General features: G+C 44.7%; 1 protein-coding gene across 1 annotated transcript in view; it reads left to right on the top strand.

Moving 5' to 3' along the window:
- The window catches only part of LOC126519804 (uncharacterized), a 60783-nt gene that overhangs the window by 563 nt on the left and 41369 nt on the right, over positions 1-18851 (top strand). Inside the window, exons 2-3 of the mRNA XM_050169108.3 lie at positions 6058-7176; positions 7740-7886. Of these exons, the coding sequence (XP_050025065.1) occupies positions 6058-7176; positions 7740-7886 (1266 nt within the window). The remainder of the gene's footprint in view (positions 1-6057; positions 7177-7739; positions 7887-18851) is intronic.

Raw genomic sequence — 18851 nt, 5'->3', positions numbered from 1 at the left:
CGGTGTTATTTACCTTCTGGGTATACGGTGGTCAAAGCGACGCGCGTGGCTTAACAGCGCCTGAACGCTCACTCCCGTAAAAAGCTAGGCGACAATGAGCAGGAAATGCGCTGGCAGCAGCTGTCAGTTATTTGTGGTTCACCTATTAGTGCGCGTCCTCCCGGAAGCAAAGCGGTGAATGTGCTGGAGGCGATCGGTCTGGGGAGGTTATCAAATAAAGAGACTGCAGAGGTTAATGCCACATGGCATGTACTATCGTGAGCAATATGAGCGGGAACACGCGAACGCGTGGCAAATGGCCTCGAAACCGAGTTAGCCCCTGATAAGGGGCGTCTGGCATCTCCACTAACCGCACTGCTTTCGTTTATCTGCCCATGAAACGGGTTCCCACAATGAAGCTATGGACAGCACGAATCTTTCAGTTGTCCCTGCCAGAACTCTTCACGCCAGCATTGTGACAGCGAGTGCTCGCGGTCATCGAGTGAGACGTGCTTATATTTGCCCGTGCGTGTGTGACACCATGCTTGTCATCTGCATATCTACTGGTGTGTCTGTGTGTGAGGGGGGGGTATGCCCCTCCCCCACACTTGTGAAAGCGGGCACTGTACTGACAAATCTACAAAGCAACAGCTGGTGCCAAGTTTTCTCGCAGAATTCCACTTGCAAAAGTATGATTTCTTTATTGCGCATCCTCTGCTTGAGCAGCTAAGATTGTCTTTCTGCCGTCGCCGCCACGTGCTGTAGGAGATTATGCTCGGCCAGCCACACTAAGCACTTAAGGGTTACCGTGCATTACTGTGCGAGATGCCTGCAGGATGTGTCTTGCGAGCTTGCATTTCTGAGAAAGTTGTCGCTGGGCAGTCCAAAATGAAGTTTAATCTACCACCTCTTTTGCATCATCCCGTGCTTGTTGGGGCTGCCTAACCTAACCATCTTTGAAAATACAATATCAGATTTGGTTCTTATCACTTAATCAGTGTTGCCATACTAGCGATTTTGTCAGAGATTTGGTAACATTTTGTCTGGTTACGGCAAAGTTTTCTATTTAGCAAGGAGCCAATTTTTTTAATGACTTGAATGAACAGTTGGCAATATCTTAACAACTTATCAGTTAAATAGGTTGCTCGAAAAATGGGCTTCCAGTTTACACTCCGATATTCAAAAGCTACATGCAAGTAGCTGAAACTCGCCGTACGATGCATGGGCTCCATGACCACATGGTCATGAACCACCAATTTCCTTCACTTTGGTAGCCTTCACATTTTGATTGTGCTTCCCAGCATAGTGGTCATCATAGCCTTCACATTGTGCTCACAAAATTGAAGTCTCTTTATTATTTACGAAACCTATTTGAATGTGTTTAAACGCTGCGGATTCAGTGTCACTAAATCCATTTGATTGGCAGACGTGCATAAGCGTGTCGGAGCTAATTTACCAAAACCAAATCGAATACATTTTGCTTTCATATTTAGAATGCAGCAAGTGAATAAGGCATTTTGACTACATAAAAAAAAAGGCGTAACTATCAGAATGGCTGAGCTCATTCATGCGTGACTGAACAAATTGCTTCTGTTTCTTACAGTTTTCAGACCAATCAGTACTTCATGGCAGCTTTCACGCAGATCAAGGGTGAAAATGTGGTATTGGACCTGTACTAAGCTCTGGCAATTGTCAGCTCCATGTTATGAACATGCGGCCAAGCGCTTTCCGTAGAATCTAGTTCTGCTACCATGAACATCAAGAAGCACAATAAATTTAGGGATATGTAGACCGAGTGCATTTTCATGCTAGAAAAACTATGTTGCTTGTGTTCTCCTGAATCGTGCGGTGTTTGTAACCTTTCAATTGAAAAATTTGAGCTGTCATAATCTAGTATGTAAATATTAGGCGACTGAATATTGACTTTTTCGAATACAAATAGCAAGTATTACATGTTGAATTGAGCTGATGAAGATGCACATATTTACAGCAGGAATATTTATTTTCGTATAATTAGGAACACCCTTGTACTGAATAGACAGTCAACTATCACGGATTATTAGGATTGTCTTAAACATAAGATCACTGCAACCGTTGTGAAAACAACTGCATGAATAGCTGCTTGGCACCTCTAGAAAGCCTGGTGGCAAACAAGCTTTCCAAGAATGGCAGGCTGCTGTATGATCAACTTTCCAATTAAAGCAAAATACATATTTGTTGAAAAAATATCGGCAGTTATGGAAAAGGAAAATAATTAGGTATTTCTGCCCTAGACACAATAAAGGGCTTGTTACTAGGAAAACATCACTGGTTGTAAATTAAAAAATAAAGCTGCTACATGACTAGACTGCGTAAAGACTAACCTCCAAACCAGAAGCAAAAATAGCCGATTGTCATGTATTATACGCAAAAGAAGTGGAACCGAGGGGACTGGTTTGTTAAGGGCATTATCTTTGTAAGAATGTTTGCACCTATTTGGTAGTCCGAACCATATGAAACGAACATAATAAAGAAGAGGAAAGCGTAGGGAAAATTTGTATCTAATTGAGGTGTAAAATTGATAAGGTAAAGGGAAATGGAGGAAAAAACAACTTGGGAGGGGGGGGGGGGGGGTGGCTGACAATGAGAGCCAAACCCACAACCTCCGCATTACGTGTTGTGTTGCACTACCGTTTGTACTGTGGCGACGGCACTTCCCATGTCCATACATTCTTGGGTATTTATGTATGTGTAGAAGATCTAACCCAAGGAATGTTAATTATCGCCACACTTTCACTGCAAAAGCGAAAACGAAATTTGCATTACCGATCTTGTTTCTGCATTGTTGCAAAACAAAGCACTCTATACCCTGCTGGCAAGTTCACTGTTTTCCTTCACCTGCGTGGTGATTAGAGTAACACGAAACATAGAGGTAAAAGATTTACTTCACGTTAGCTTATAATAGTTTCCCAAAACGTCTATTCTTAAGCTCCACTTTGCCGTTATGGCAAGAATTTTTGTGACTTTTTTTTTTTGTCTCGCTTCAGTGATAAGCTTCACGAAATATTGGCTGCACTAGGCTGTAATGGTTTATTATGTGCAATTGAGAACCATATCTGTCAATGCCAAAGGTGACTTTCACTGATGCATTTTTCAGCCTTTTTTTATTGCAATGGCAGTCTGGTAATCAGCAAGGAAGGTAATCTTTTTACAGTAACTTTCCTTTCCCTGAAGGCCTCTCTTGTGCTTGTCCCTTATGTGTCTGCTTTATGTATAGATCAATGAAAACATGATAGGCTTTATGAATGTAATGATGCAAGTCCGTTTGGCATTTAAAGAACAGTGAAAATTTAACTAATGTATCAATATGACTCCCTCGCAGAGCCACAACACTGCATTTATGATATTGAACAGCATAATAATTGTAATGGTTCAGTATTCAAATTGTGAAGTTCAGTGTTTGACGGAAGCCCGTCTGGTCGGGATGAAACATGGTTAAAAGGTAAAAAACCTGGGGCACTTCGCCGACCAAATAAAGACTTAAAAGAAAACAAGACGTTTCGGCTCCCACACGGGAGCCTTGTTCACAGGTAAAACCTGTGAACAAGGCTCCCGTGTGGGAGCCGAAACGTCTTGTTTTCTTTTAAGTCTTTATTTGGTCGGCGAAGTGCCCCGGGTTTTTTACCTTTTAACCATTCAAATTGTTTGCACGATTACTTGTAATGTTGGTCTTTGATATTTGTATTTTATTTCTAAGCATTGAAAACATTTGAAGCCCTGTGCACATTTTGCTGTAAGACTGGTTTTCAAATATCACTACGACGTACATGCACTTTGAACCTTTGCACAGACTGCCTGGCATAACCTGGACGTAGCATTTATATTTGTCACTTGACAGTGCTCTTGATTTGATTATACTTTTCAAGTGTAGCCACACAAAGTTCCTACCTACCAACACCATGAAGTGTACGAATTTGGGCTTGTTATGCGGTATTACAAGTCTTGCTTTAGGAAGATTCTGTTTGGGAAGTGGTATTGCTTGTTGGTCTACGGCCATAACCTTGGTAGTCTTCCGATGATGAACACCAGAGGCATGCTTGGTACGAGCGAGTTCGTCCAGACATGTTATAGCAGGCAAAATTGGCAACAATAAAATTGCTGAAAAATGTTTCTACAATCTAAAGAATAATGTTTTGCCTGTCAGTCTTTGCTGATCCATGTTTGCTGCTGCATGTGTGCTTGCTTCTAAACTTAAATTATTATCAATAAAGTGTGTATGTATTGCACAGAAAGTGCACGCTCTCGGGGAAAGGAAAACATGAATGTGCTGCATTGCAAAGCAGTAGATAAATACTGTGAAGAAAAATATGGAGAAGTTGCAGTGAGACAGCATGAGTGAACAAAGAGTAGGAGTTCTATAAGCAGTAGTAGCAATTGGTTTCCTTTTTATTCTATTAAGTGGAAAGGAGGACGAGTAAGTTCTTGCTGATTGCACTCTAACTCTAGCATTGTGACTTGCACCTGAATGGTGGCCAGCAAAGTGAGGTGGGTGGTTATGGACAGGGAGTGAGGATAGGATACATGATAGATATTAGACAGCAACAGGACCCTATACACTTGTATACAGTTCATGACTAATGCTCCTGTCACATGTGAAAATTTAATGTAATTCGTAGGTAACAACATTCGATACATCAAATGACATCAAGGCCACAATTTCCTAGCGATGCCTTTTCTGATGCTGTTATTTTTTTTTCATGCTTTTTGCAGTGTTCAGAGCAACGCTTCATCTGTATTATCAACGACGTCAGCTGGCCTTGAAGGTTGGGTCATAAGAGTAGCATAGAATTGAGTGGAAGGCATCGCTGCAAAATTGTGGCCCAGATTCCAGCAATGCTACATGGCAAAAGATAACATTCACATAAGGTTGCAGTGATGCTGTGTAAAAGAATAAAACACAAATCAAGTAACTGGTATTCATGAAACTTTCTGAATAAATCTCTTCGCCAAAATTGATTTTACTGATTTGTGGTAATAATTTTAAATGCTTGATCATGTTTACCTATGTGATCAAGCTGGTACTTATCCAGACGAATTCGAAGCAAGGGTTGATCCAGATACGAATCCAGAACGATGGAAGTGCTCCGCCAAACTGCCCCGTGAAAGAAATCCCGGCACATGCTGCGCCAAGTAGTCGTTTATTCCAGATATTTCTCCAGGCCTGCGCTGACATGCACCTGCTCCGAATTGGGACTACATTGCACGCATGAGAAAGCACTGCGCACCAAACAATCCTACTTTTCAACTCGCCCTTGCACGCTTTACATTGCAGCTACAGCAAATACAGCATGCTGCTGCCATTGGGGAAATTGCTTGTACTTACTAATTGAATTAAAGAAATGATAAATTAATGGAAATAAAAGTGGATGAGAAAACAACTTGCTACAGGTGGGGAACGATCCCACGTCCGCGTTACGCGTGCAATGCTCTACCATTTCAGCTACCGCGGTGCCGTTTTCCCATCCACTTTCTTGCGTATTTGTTTTACTACTAGAACTAACCCTGGGAGTGTTGGCCAGCACCACCACTCACAGACCTTGGCGGCGGATGTGGAACATCCTTTCGGCAGCAGGCTTGCCTTCTTATGATATGGATTATGATATGGATTATGATATATGCATATTTATTTTGTGGCTGCATAAGTTTTGTGGCCCCTATTCGACAACTCCCTGATGTGCATGGCATGACATGAGTGTATTGTATGGTGTCGTGTTCAGTGCAGGCGTGCATACTCTATGGGTCTTGCGGTGAGTCCTTGCCCACAAGGCATAACTATCGCACCATGTTGCATCCTGGGCTAATAAGAATGCGCTTGTTGACAATCTGTCTAGGGTGGCTTCTCTGTGCCTTATTGACGAACCCGGTTGTAGCGGCCTTTATGCGTCGCGGTGTGGAGGAGCGTCGCGTCCTTACCTGACCGTGGTTGCAGGTTAGACCTCGCGCAAACCCGTCTCTAATCCAAGTCCTGTCTTGTAGTATGGCTCTTGCTACAGTACAAGGATCTGTTGGTAACACCAGTGTTTCATTTGTATTGTGCAGGTTGTGATGTCTGATGGGCCATGCCAACTGTCTGTGACCTGCCTTAGCAGGGGCCTCAATCCCACCACTCCCTTGCTTCGGCGCCTATTTGACCTGCCTGCGACGGTCCGCAAAGCTGACATCTTAGGCTCGATTGACAATGATTTATACTATGAGGATGCCACATCCATTTACCACGTGGAGGTCACACCTTCGAGAAGTGTTGCTTCCACGCTTGAAGACATTGTAAACCGCTGGAAAGACACCAAAGAGATCAAGCTCTTGTGTGGTGCGGTTCCTGGGTGGTGGCTGTCATGGCCCCAGCTAGTTGACTCAACCACGAACGAACATGACGACCTGAAATTTGCAAACTTCTCTCTCGGCTCTTTTGTGGGCATGGGAACGTATGTTGAACACTACTGTTCATCTCCGAGGGAGCCTCAGGAACCAGCAAAGCCAAGGACCAAGCTAGCTGACCGGCATCCAGCATCTTCCAACAAGAAACAGCGGTATCGCATAACACAGTGCATGGCCCACTTTGCTCACTATCGCCAAAGGCTGTACATCTACTTTGTTGATGTCAAGGAGCCACTGGTCAAACAGGAGCAGAATGGTGAGACACACGCCCGCCACCGCTTCGTCATTGAGTACTCTTCCGTGAGGCACGTAGTTGTGTCCAAGAACCACGATGGCGGAAGCAACGACTTGGTGGTGTACTTGCACCTTGTCCACCCACCCCTTCTCTACAGGGTTCACGAGACCCACCACCCAGAAAACCAGGACCATGACGATGAATGCGACCCGCGCAAGCCAAAATATGTGGAGCAGCACAGCATTGATGAACGAACGAGGTGGGTCCGTGCGGTGGACTTTGGCAAGCACAAGACAAAGTGTGACAGTAGGACATTGGGCGTCTGTCGTGTCATGGCTCTCTCATTTTCATCAGCATGTCAGCGCATCCAAGAAGCGCTCTCCTGCCTGGCTACACTGAGCACAACAACGAGTCTATACTATGGTGCAGTAGAGCTGAAGGCGAGGCACAGCAAGGGGATTGGCGAAGCAGACAAGGAGCTACGTGTGGAGGACCTGTCGTTTGGCTGCGGATTTGCTCTGGCCGCCGTTTGGAGGTCGTCAGCTCAGGTAGGAACAACCGTTATTGGTGATAATGGAGAGTAAGGTTGTATAAAAACCATTCCCTGGTGCTGGCCTGTCAGAATGGTAGAAACTGTTAGTACTGTTTCTTTGTCAATTTTAGCAACTATGGCATTTTTAAGTTATTGGTGCATCTGACTTAGGCATGTCTAAATTGTCACCTGAGTGTGTCCTGAGAAGTTACGAGTGCAACTGATTTGGACTTGTCACACTGTGTTGAGTACACTCCTTTTCCTTTTTTATGTTAATTGCTTTTCTGGAACTCTAACACACTTAAATTACGAACTTTAGATGTTGCGAAAAGTCGCAAAGTGCATCTGACTTAGACTTGTCGTGCTGTGTTGAGCTGCCTCTGCTTTTTGTGAAAAAATTTACTTGCCATGCAAGCCCTGTGGTTATGCAAGGTGTTTGTGTGTTCCAACAAAAGCTTGCACTGGCGCGATGCAAATTATAAAGGCATTGATGCTGTGCTCTGGGAGGTTCGACAGGGGCCTTCGTAACTTAACTGAGGCTGCGCCTCTAGTATTATGTATGTTGCGATGACTGTGCAGGTGGCCGATGAGTTGCTGATTAGTGGGGCCAAGACGCAGGCTGCAGAAGCATTGAAACGGATGGACTTCGAGGATCCTGCAGCTCTGGAAGAGGCGCTGTATGCGCTGCAGCAGTCGCTTGACAACGGCCGCTTTGTCTCTTTCCAGGTTAGATGGCAATGTGCATACATGTCAGCACCTTGTTTTAGTGAGCCGGCTTGCATTAGGCAAAATTGGGGGGTCCACTGTTAAAGATTGCCTCAACTGACGTGTAACAAGTTAAAGATATGAAGTATTCTGTACCGATAAAATCAAAATGTATGTTTTTTACAGCAGCCTGAAGGAGCCTTCTGGGTAGGGATAATAAGATTCTCTTCTAACGTCATTTGTTGTGGTGCACCGCCCACGTAATAAACGGGATGAGCTGGTCGTGAATGGTGAATAAGAATTGAAGTTGATTTACCACATAAGTACACTGATGTACATAAGCGATGGGGATGGCAGGATAAAAACTGTGTAATGCCAGCTTGACTACTCTCGCCTCCCTTCAGAGTGGTATAAAATCATCACAGAGTGGCATAAAACTGAGCAGAAGGAATTGCTACATTATAATGGCCCTGCATTTAACCTGTTTTGTTGTCATACATAAATAGTAGCAAATATTTAACCTGTGGGCTAATTCTGAACAGTCTACAATCATCTGGTTCCTTCTTTTTTTTCTGCGGTTGTGATGGAAGCCTTGTTGCTAAATAACTGAGTACAAGCAAGTCTGTTATCGTCTTTTTGCCATGCTGCCTGGCCAGCACTCTTTCTGCGGGTCTACTAACTCATGCAAGTGTTAAAGCATATGATGATTAACTTTATTAATTATGATAAGTGCACTGTGTGACAATTTGCCTGTGGAAATGCTCTCATAAAAAAAAAAAAAAAGCAAGAGGCAGAAAAAAAGAAATGCTAGGAGTTGTGGTGTAAACATTATTTGGGCCCTTCTGCTGCTGGTGTTCTGTCACGATGTAGGCACCTTCTTCCTGAAGAAGCTAAACTTCAGATTTATCATGTCTTCATCTCCATGACAGTATAATGGCAAGACCTTGCTAATGTTGTGAATATACTTGTATCTGAAGATATTATGTTAATAGCGAGAAATGGCAGTTCTTTATTGAAAGCTCTTTGAAAAGTACCCAACTTTTGATTCGATATGCTTCTGGCACTATTCTATACATATTTGATTTGGTCTCGGACAATTATTTTTTGCACACCTAAAAGTGGCTCCTACTTTTGAGCCAATGGGCCAAATTGTGCCAAACTAGATTTCCTGCACCATCCTGATAAATAAAATGCGATTTTGAGGCAAAGTGGGCCAAAATTAGCTACTACTGATTACATTATGTACCGCCGACCGATAATCGGGCTCGACGGGGACAACGTAGAAGTTTGAATAATGAGGAATCCGAAATATTCAAGTGGAGGGGGGTGGGAGGGACTTTATTCCATGAGTGGCTAAAAAAAGTTTGCCGTTTTCTCGGATGACCACATTGCGGAGATATGTCAACTTTCATGGGATTTTATGCCACTAGCGCCAGATGCGTCGCAGTCTACGAGTGACGCCATCCTTGCCGCTGTGCCAGGAATGCTATTGTCCATCAATGTGCCCAGTGCTCATGCGAAATGTCACGAAAGTGAAAGTATTCCCGTAAGGGATCATTCAAGAATAAAGCCGAAGTTTGTTGGCGCGTTACTGTGTGTACATACACTTGCCTATGATCTGATCAGTTCGTAACTCTATAATGGTCTTGCTGTCGTCACAGATGGACAAAAGTACGATCAGCACATGAGCCAAAACCTTAACCCCTGGCAACATAACAGGACTGAGATCTTTTTGTTGACTTTTCTGTTGCCACTTCTTGTTTTGCTTCGTTAGTGGTGAGAGTGGCACTCTGCCTGCATTATCGGTGGTATCAGCCGGCCGTCAACAGTGGATGATAAAGGCGGCATATAGAATACAGCGGAAAGCAACGCTATTAAACTGTGACCCAGAAATCGACCACACAATGATTGTTGAATGACAGCCTTCTTTTTTTTAAGCAACATTTATTGTCCTCATTGGCACTGTTCACACAAATTGAAGTCGCTGGGACCGTGCCGCTATTTAGCATGTGAATGAAAAATTACAGGGGCTCTTGAGAACTCTCTTCACTCTTTATTTTTTTTGCCATATGTGACCTCCCAGGGTCGATTTCTTTTATTGCAGATTTGAATTCTTAGGGACTTGTTTCGAAAATATTTACCGCAGTTTTTCTAGGGTGACCGTAAAGTGAAAAAAAAAAAAATTTTTTTTGCGTTGCTGTATATGTACTCTTCATTCATAAATAACAATAAAAAATAAAATAAAAGTATAAGAATTAAAAATTTGATGCACTTTTATACACATAGTTCAAGCCCTTCAAAATGCGCACGCGAGAATATTTTGCAAGACTCAAATGTTCCTGCTCTACACTAATATGTACATCCATAGCATAATCGAACTGTGTAGGTGTGCGCACTCAAGAAAACTGTGTGGTTGTGGGCCCGTCAAAAAAGCACGTGTGACAAACTTCCGCTAATCTTCATCTTATCGGCAACCAGAGGCAATTAGTTTTCGCGTGTGTAAAAAAAAAAAGCAGGAAAAGAAAGAAAGCAACGGAAATGCATGCACGGCGGCATCCTTCCTATGCGCACGCCTGTGAGCATTAAATGAGCGAGAAAGAGGCGGTTGACCTTTGAATGATTAGTAACGAGATAGCCATCAGTTTTGCAAGCGCAAGAAGCCGGAAGTGCCCGTGGAACAAAACCCGAACTGCCACCCGCCCGCGCGCGCACCAATGCGCAAGCGGTAGTATATAGACACGCGGGAGCAAACTAGCTCTAGAACAAACCATGCAACGAAAACCGAGAGAGGGCGGCACACGAAAAAAATTCCCTGTATTCCCACATAGTGGCAGCACATGACAGAAAAGAAGTTAGGAAATTGGCGTGCTTTTTAAATTTACAGACGGTATCAACCATTTTTGGACTTGTTCGCGGCGCCGTATATTTTTGTCATTGACCCTCAAAGGGTTAAGAGGTGAACGGCGAAAGCCTACTCTTCCTCCTCCGATAGGGGCGAAATGCGAAAACACCCGTGTACTTAGATTTAGGTGCATGTTAAAGAACCCCAGGTGGTCAAAATTTCCGGAGTCCTCCTCTACGGCGTGCCTCATAATCAGAAAGTAGTTTTGGCGCGGAAAACCCCATAATTTTTTTACTCTTCCTCCTCTCATCATTCGCCTCTTTCTCATTGCCTCTTTTTTTTCTCTTCCTTCTTTTCATCTTTCTCTTTTTTGTATTTCTCTTTCCTTCTCTTCACCTCAAATCATTTCGGTATTCCCGAGTCACATAAGATTTTTTACTGGTCATTAGAAGTCATTGTGCTGGAATGTGTTGCTCTGCGGCTGAAAGCACGCACCCGCAGGGCGCGCCGAGTCACTGCGCCTGACGCATGTATGGAACCACATGTCACTGACGTCACGCTGGTTCTACTTAAACGGCTGTGGAGATAAAGACGGGGCTCTTTCCCCTTGCTGGCGTTTTGGACTACAGTCGTCTCCTGTCTTTCGTCAATCTCGCACTGATAGCGGCGGCGCTGATACGACATGGTGTCAGAAGTGATGCGATCCACCCACTTTTAAAAGCGATTGAAAATAGCGTCGAGACGTCGTCTGAAAGGGAGGCTGCAATGGCCACTGCATCGCCGCCGGGTCTTCAGCAGCCGCCACCGCTGGACTTCGACACTATCTCAGAGTGGCCGGCGTGATCACTTCGACGACTATCGCTATGCATCTGGCCTGAATGAGCGCCCGGAAGAGGCACAAGTATGCACTCTGCTTTATACCATGGGTCGACAAGCAAGGGACATCTTCGCCACCTTCAATCTTTCTGCAGAAGATTCGAAGAAATTTGAGATGGTCAAAAAGAAGTTCGACGATTACTCATCAAGGAGAGCAACGTTGTCTACGAGAGCGCTTGCTTTCACAAGCAGCACCAGATGCCTGGCGAGTCAATTGACCAGTTTATGACTGCTCTACACGTCTTGGCGGACAAATGCGACTTTGGAGAATTCAAGCAGCGCCTCATCAGGGACCGGTTCGTCGTGGGCCTGCGGAATGAAAAACTTTCCAAGTTGCTCCAAATGGATCCCAAGCTGTCTCTTGCAACAGCTCTGGCGAGGGCCTGCCTAAAAGAGACCGTTCAGCAGCAGCAAGAAGAACTTCGAAACTGCAACGAAGTCCACGAATACACACCGTGCAAGCCATGTGAGGACGTCAATGTCGACGCAGTGGGCTACCGCAGGAAACCGCAACGCAGCAAGGAAACCCGGCCGACATCAGCTCGTTCTGAGGGACCGTGCATCTTCTGCGGAGGCAACTCGCACCCAAGGGCAGCCTGCCCAGCGAGAGGCCAGAGGTGCTTCAACTGCGGCTAAAGGGACACTTCGGCAAGGCGTGCCTCAAAGGGACTTCTCCAGGCTACCAGCGAAAGATACAAGTGTCGTCTGTACAAGAGGACAGTGGGGAGGTATTTTTGGGCGCGGTCGAGGCGCCTCGTGCCAAAGCGCGTTACGTTCAGGTATTACTTAACTCCGTGCCTGTTTTTGCAAAGGTCGACTCAGGCGCAGAAGCGTCCGTAATTCCAGCATCATTTCCGGGACTTCCCACGAGCTTGGAAAAGGCCGACGAGGTCTTGACTGGCGCTAGCGGTGACCGCTTAAATGTTCTGGGCAAGTTTCAGGTGGATATATTTTGGAGGGGACAAACTTCGTGCCAAACGTGTTATGTGGTCAGTCCTTTGCGTCGTGTACTGCTGGGTTTGCCGGCTCTCGAAGTGTTGGGAGTCATCAAGTTCATTGACTCTGTGGCTCACAAGGAACCCAACTATGAAGTTTTGTGCCCTCAGGTTTTCAACAACTTGGGCACTATGCCCGGGGAGTATACAATAAGGCTTAAACCAAATGCTGTTCCATTTGCAATAAGTGCACCGCGCAGGATTCCTATACCGCTTCAGGAGCCTGTAAAACGAGAACTCGAGAAGATGGAACAAATGGGCGTCATTCGTAAAGTCGAAGAGCCAACAGAGTGGTGTGCTGGCATTGTACCTGTACAAAAGCACTCGGGAGATGTAAGGATCTGCGTAGACCTTACGCAATTGAACAAGTTTGTCTTAAGAGAAGGATACACATTGCCTACTGTCGACCAAGCACTGGGCTCTCTTGCCGGTGCAAGATGTTTTTCCAAATTAGACGCGAATTCCGGCTTCCATCAGGTGCGACTCAGCAAGGCCTCAGAAGTGCTGACCACGTTCATTACACCGTTTGGGCGGTGCTGTTTCACTAGGTTGCCATTCGGGATTACATCAGCTCCAGAGTATTTTCAGAGAATGTCTGAAATCCTGGCAGGCCTTCCTGGCGTCGTTAACCTGATGGATGATATTCTCATTTTTGCCGACAGCAAAGCGCAACATGACTCTAGACTATCGAACGTCTTAGCTAAGCTGGCCCAGTCTAACGTTACCTTAAACAAAGCAAAGTGTGTGTTCGGTGTTCGAAGCATAAGCTTTCTGGGCCATTTACTCAGCGAGGAAGGCGTACAGCCGTATCCGGCCAAACTCAGAGCCATTAAAGAGCTGAAAGCACCCTCTGATATATCGCAATTACGCAGTGTTCTGGGCATGGTCAACCACCTAGGCCGTTTTTTGCCAAACTTGGCGCAAACCACTGCCCCGCCATGGGAGCTTTTGCAGAAAGAGACCGACTGGGCTTGGGGCCCTGCTCAGAACACGGCTTTTGAAAGCTTGAAATCTCTTTATCTGCTCAGCAAAGTGCATGGCTATGTACGATCCACGCCTTCCCACAATTTTTTCGGCGGACGCCTCGTCTTACGGTCTCGGTGCCGTCCTTTTCCAGAAACAACGCAATGGTGAGCGCCGGCCGATAGCGTTTGCTTCAAGGTCACTGACGAAAACTGAGCAGCGCTATGCGCAAGTGGAAAAGGAGGCACTAGCGTTAACATGGGCTGCCGATAGATTCGACGAATACATAAGAGGTATTGAGGTGATGCTTAAAACAGACCACAAACCTCTCGTTTCGTTGCTTGGTAAAATGCCTATTGATGTGTTGCCGCCAAGGGTTCAACGCTTCAGAATGCAACTGATGCGGTATCACTTTAATATTGTGTACATTCCCGGTAAAAGCTTGATAACGGTGGACGCTCTTTCAAGAGCACCGACGAAAGAAGATAAACTAGCCGGTGAGCTGACCGTCTCAGAAGTGCCGTATTTCGTCAAAACATATGTGCAAGGGCTTCAAATGGGTGACAATTTTGTTAACAGAATGCGCGATGTGCAAAAGACTGACGTCGTTTGTCAAGCCTTGCTTAAGTTGTGTCGCCAAGGCTGGCCAAAAAAACCAAAGCTTCCTTGCTACTTAGTTCCGTACTGGCAGGAAAGAGCACTAATTGCCGAATGCAATGGCATGCTGCTAAAAGGGACCAGACTGGTGGTACCTCAGTGCCTAAGAATGGAAGTATTAAAAAAACTACATGATGGACATCAGGGAAACGCGAGAACAAGAGCTTTGGCAAAGGAATTGGTCTGGTGGCCAGGCATCGGCGAACAACTTGCGCGGCAAGTGAAAGAATGTGTTACTTGTGCGCGCTTTGTCAACCAGAACTCGGAGCCATTGATTTCAACCCCAATGCCAAGTTTCGCGTGGGAATGAGTTGGGGTCGACTTGTGCTTTATTAACAACTGCCATTATCTTGTCGTGGTCGACTACCTGTCACGGTATCCGGAAGTAGCCCTCCTTCCCTCAACAAAAGCTAGGGCGGTGATAGAAAGGCTAAAAAGCATTTTTGCACGCCATGGCGTCCCAGAGACCGTAGTGACAGACAATGGACCACAATTTTCTTGTACAGAGTTTGATAAGTGCAGCCACCGCTGCTTAATCTTGCGGCCAAAGACAGTGCCAACAAGAAGCTACAAGCACGGTACTACAACAGGCGCCACAGACCCCGAGAATTGAACAAACTAAAAGCTGGTGATTCCGTTTGGGTAATGGACACGAAGACTAGAGCAATGGTGCTAGCCACAGCTGCTACCCTGCGGTCCAACATAATACGCACCCAGGATGGGAGTACGCTGCGGCGTAACTGACGAATGCTCAACCACTTGCCAGAACAGAGAAAGGCAGAAGGCAGCTACGAGTTTCCAAACGAAAGTGATTCATCCGAATTGGTTTTTACGAACAGGGAGTCACCCGCTACCTTAAGATTCGTTACCTTTATCATCGGGGGCTATGACTTCAATTTAGTACCTTCTGCTTCAGTGACTGTGACCAAGTCTGGTAAAGTGGTTAAGCGACCAGTTCGATACGAGATTGATGAATAAGGTTTTGTTCGTGGTAGATTACCACTGAGGGTTCTTGCTTTTTGTTCATGTGCGGGTGCGCTAAATGTCATGCGCGAAAACCACTTTCATTTTGCAAAAGGGGGGATGTGCTGGAATGTATTTCTCTGCGGCTGAAAACATGCTCCCGCAGGGCGCGCCGAGTCACTGCGCCTGACACATGTATGGAACCACGTGTCACTGACGTCACGCTGGTTCTACTTAAATGGCTGTGGAAATAAAGACTGGGCTCTTTCCCCTTGCTGGCGTCTTGGACTATAGTCGTCTCCTGTCTTTCGTCAATCACGCACTGATAGCAGCGGCGCTGATACGACAGTCATTAGTCATTATTAGGCATTACTACTCATTGCTAAGCATTTTTAGTCATTTGTAAGCAATTATAGTCGTTTCAAGTTGTAGTTAGACATATTGGTCATTTCGTAGTCATTATTAGTCATTACTGCTTACTACTAAGCATTTTAGTCATTTGTCAGCAGTTGTAGTCGTTACAAGTTGTCATTAGATATTGGTCATTTCGTAGTCATTACTAGTCATTACAAGTGATTTCAGTCATAAGTCATTACTGCTCACTGCTAAGCATTTTTACTCATGTGTAATCAGTTGTGGACATAACAAGCCGTCGTTAGACAAGTTGGTCATATCATAGTCATCAGTAGTCATTACAAGTCATTTCAGTCATTACTGGTCATTACTAAGCATTTTTAGTCATTTCTAATCAATTGTAGTCGTTACAATTCATCGTTAGACATATTGGTCATTTCGTAATGCTTAGTAGATTACAAGTCATTTCAGTCATTATTAGTCATTACTGGTCATTACTAAGCATTTTTAGTCATTTCTAATCGTTTGTAGTCGTTACAAGTTGTTGTTAGACATATTGGCTATTTCATAGTCATTACTAGTCATTACAAGTCATTTCAGTCATTATTAATCATTTCTGCTCGCTAGAAGCATTTTTAGTAATTTGTAATCATTGTGGTCAGTAGAAGCCGTCGTTAAACATATTGCTCATTTCATAGCCATTAGTAGTCATTTTAGTCATTACTACTCATTACTAGACATTTCTAATCAGTTGTGGTCATTACAAGCCATCGTTAAACATATTGGTCATTATTAGGCATTACTAGTCATTACTCTCTACCAATCTCTGTTATAACGTTATCATTCACTGTCACTATCAATCATTTTTCATTCTTGAATCTGTCTTTAATCTGTCTTCATATGGCATGATTACGCTTCGGCAGCCATTCTGGCCGTCCGGTCTGTTGACACAAACTTCACCATGAGCCTAGAAATGGTGTGCTGGGGTTTGCTTGTTGTATGGTTTGGGTGCGGATGATGCCATAAAAACTAGGCTTCGTTAGTTTCAGTTTTGAGGAGCTGTCAGCAACATGGCTGCTGAACAGGTTGTGGCGATGCCAGTGATGTATCAGACTCAAAATATCGCCTTTTCCAGTCAACTCGGCGGTCAAATTAGCACGCAGTCTTGCAGGCACAGTCTGATTAAGGTGTGCTAAATTTTTGTCATTTATGGGCCATTGAAGGTGCCTTGAAGTAGTCAGAATAATCGATCGGGGCCAGTTGTGAATCAGCCAGTTGCTGAGCAGAGGCTTCAGCTTTACAAGGAAAAACAGCCTATTAAAAGCATCTGATGTCTAAAGCAGTGCCTCAGCTTTACCAGGGGCTCGTCAAGGCTTGCCTGGCTCAGAAGAGCATTGATGACATTGAGTCTGGCCAGGTATTTCTCACTGATGCTAGCTCTAGCCTTGCTGGAAACATGGCTAAGTTGTCATTTGGGAATAAAAAATTTATAACATGTAAAAGGCAACATCTGAGCAGCTTCACTCAATTTAAAAACTAGTTACGCAAAGGTGGCCGAGGGAGGCGATTTTGGTAATGTTGCATCTTTGGTTAGCAGTGTGACGATCCACATTTCGGGAAGTAAGAGATGGGACTGGAAAGAGCACTGGCTTGCAACTTTTTATTGTGCGCATAATCCAGGCTTAAATACCACACTACGAAACAGCAGAAAGTACAGATAGACCCGCCGCGGTTGTGTAGTGGGTTTGGCGTGGCACTGCAAAGCACGAGGTCGCGGGATCAAATTCTGGCCGTGGGGGCTGCGTTTAGATGGGGGTGAAATGTAAAACGGTTGTGCGCAGTGTATTGGGTGCATATTAAAGAACCCCAGGTAGTTGAAATGCAGAGTCTCTCACTACAGTGTGCCTTTAATCAAATTGTGGTTTTGGCTTGTGAAACCATAGTATTAAATTTTCTTTTTTTAATGTACAGATGGGCGACACGTGTACGGAACTTTGCTTCCAACAAATGATATACAGAACATGTGTCTAAATATTGCGCTTTATCGCACAATGACAATGAAGGGGCACTTGCACAGAGCTTTCCAGACTTGTGAACTTCGTGCGCTTAAGTCATCTCTGTTTGTTTGCTTTTGTGGCGACTGATAATTTGCGTGCCTTCAAATATGGGTCTGCAATGATGGTCCCACCCGCCGTGGTTGCTTAGTGGCTATGGTGTTGGGCTGCTAAGCACGAGGCCGCGGGACCAGATCCCTGCCACAACGGCTGCATTTCGATGGGGGCGAAAAGCGAACACACCCGTGTACTTAGATTTAGGTGCATATCAAAGAACCCCAGGTGGTCCATATTTCCGGAGTCCCCCAGTACGGCGTCCCTCGTAATCAGATGGTGGTTTTGGCGTTTAAAACCCCATAATTTTGTTGCAATGATGGTCTCAGTAATGGATGCCGAGATGACCAGAAACAGAATTGTAAACATGATTGTTGGGCTCCTTTAATTGTCCATTGAGACACGTCTGACCAATGCATTTTCGGCCGCAGGAAAAGGGAATGTTGTAAACAACACCTTCTGCGCACGTGACAAAGCAGTTCTTATGGTTGGTTCTGCAGCTATTTTATGCCTTCGGATTTCTTGAGATTATGGGACTGTGTGGAGGTAAGGGATGACAGTGTCTCATTTTCCAGGTCTCTTTTCTGTCACTTATTTTACTTTCCGTGCAGAATGTTGCATTGCTAACCAAAGATGAAACTAATTACAGCATACTGTGTGAACAGGCTTGTTGGCTTCATTTAACTTAAGGGGATACACAAGTTAAGGTTTCCCCTTTTATTCTTATTTTTTGTATTTAGAAAGAGAGCAACACAGTTTTACAGCGAGTAAATACTTTTTGGAATAACACTTAAGCGTTTGAAATAGCCTAGGACATGTCCAGCCATTGGCATTTATTTGCGGCAAAGTGCTCCAAAATGTGTGTTTTGGTACTCCAAACTGCATTACAATTGACAATTGACATTTTGCTGCTCCGAAAATTGCTCCAAATTTTAGTTTGTCAGTGGCATCACTGTACACCCCTACAAATAAAGCCTCTGCTGTGGGGATGATAACTTTCCTTCTTACAATTTGGCCTCGCAACTTTTCATTTATTTCAATCTTCACTGGTACTGCTGTTTTAAAAACTATAACGCCAGAATGCTCCCTGAGCAGTGGTTGATGTACTTACTGCATATGGCAAAAATTTCTCATGGAGCCTGGTGAGGGCCCACCAGAAATATATTTATTAAAGGGCCCCTAAACCCACCTTTGAAAATTCCGAAAATTGTGTGCTTTTCTCTGGGCA

This window comes from Dermacentor andersoni, chromosome 11, assembly GCF_023375885.2.
Source record: "Dermacentor andersoni chromosome 11, qqDerAnde1_hic_scaffold, whole genome shotgun sequence".
Lineage (NCBI taxonomy): Eukaryota > Metazoa > Arthropoda > Arachnida > Ixodida > Ixodidae > Dermacentor > Dermacentor andersoni.
The sequence above is the reverse complement of the archived record's forward strand: the minus strand, read 5'-3'. Positions and strand labels throughout refer to the sequence as shown.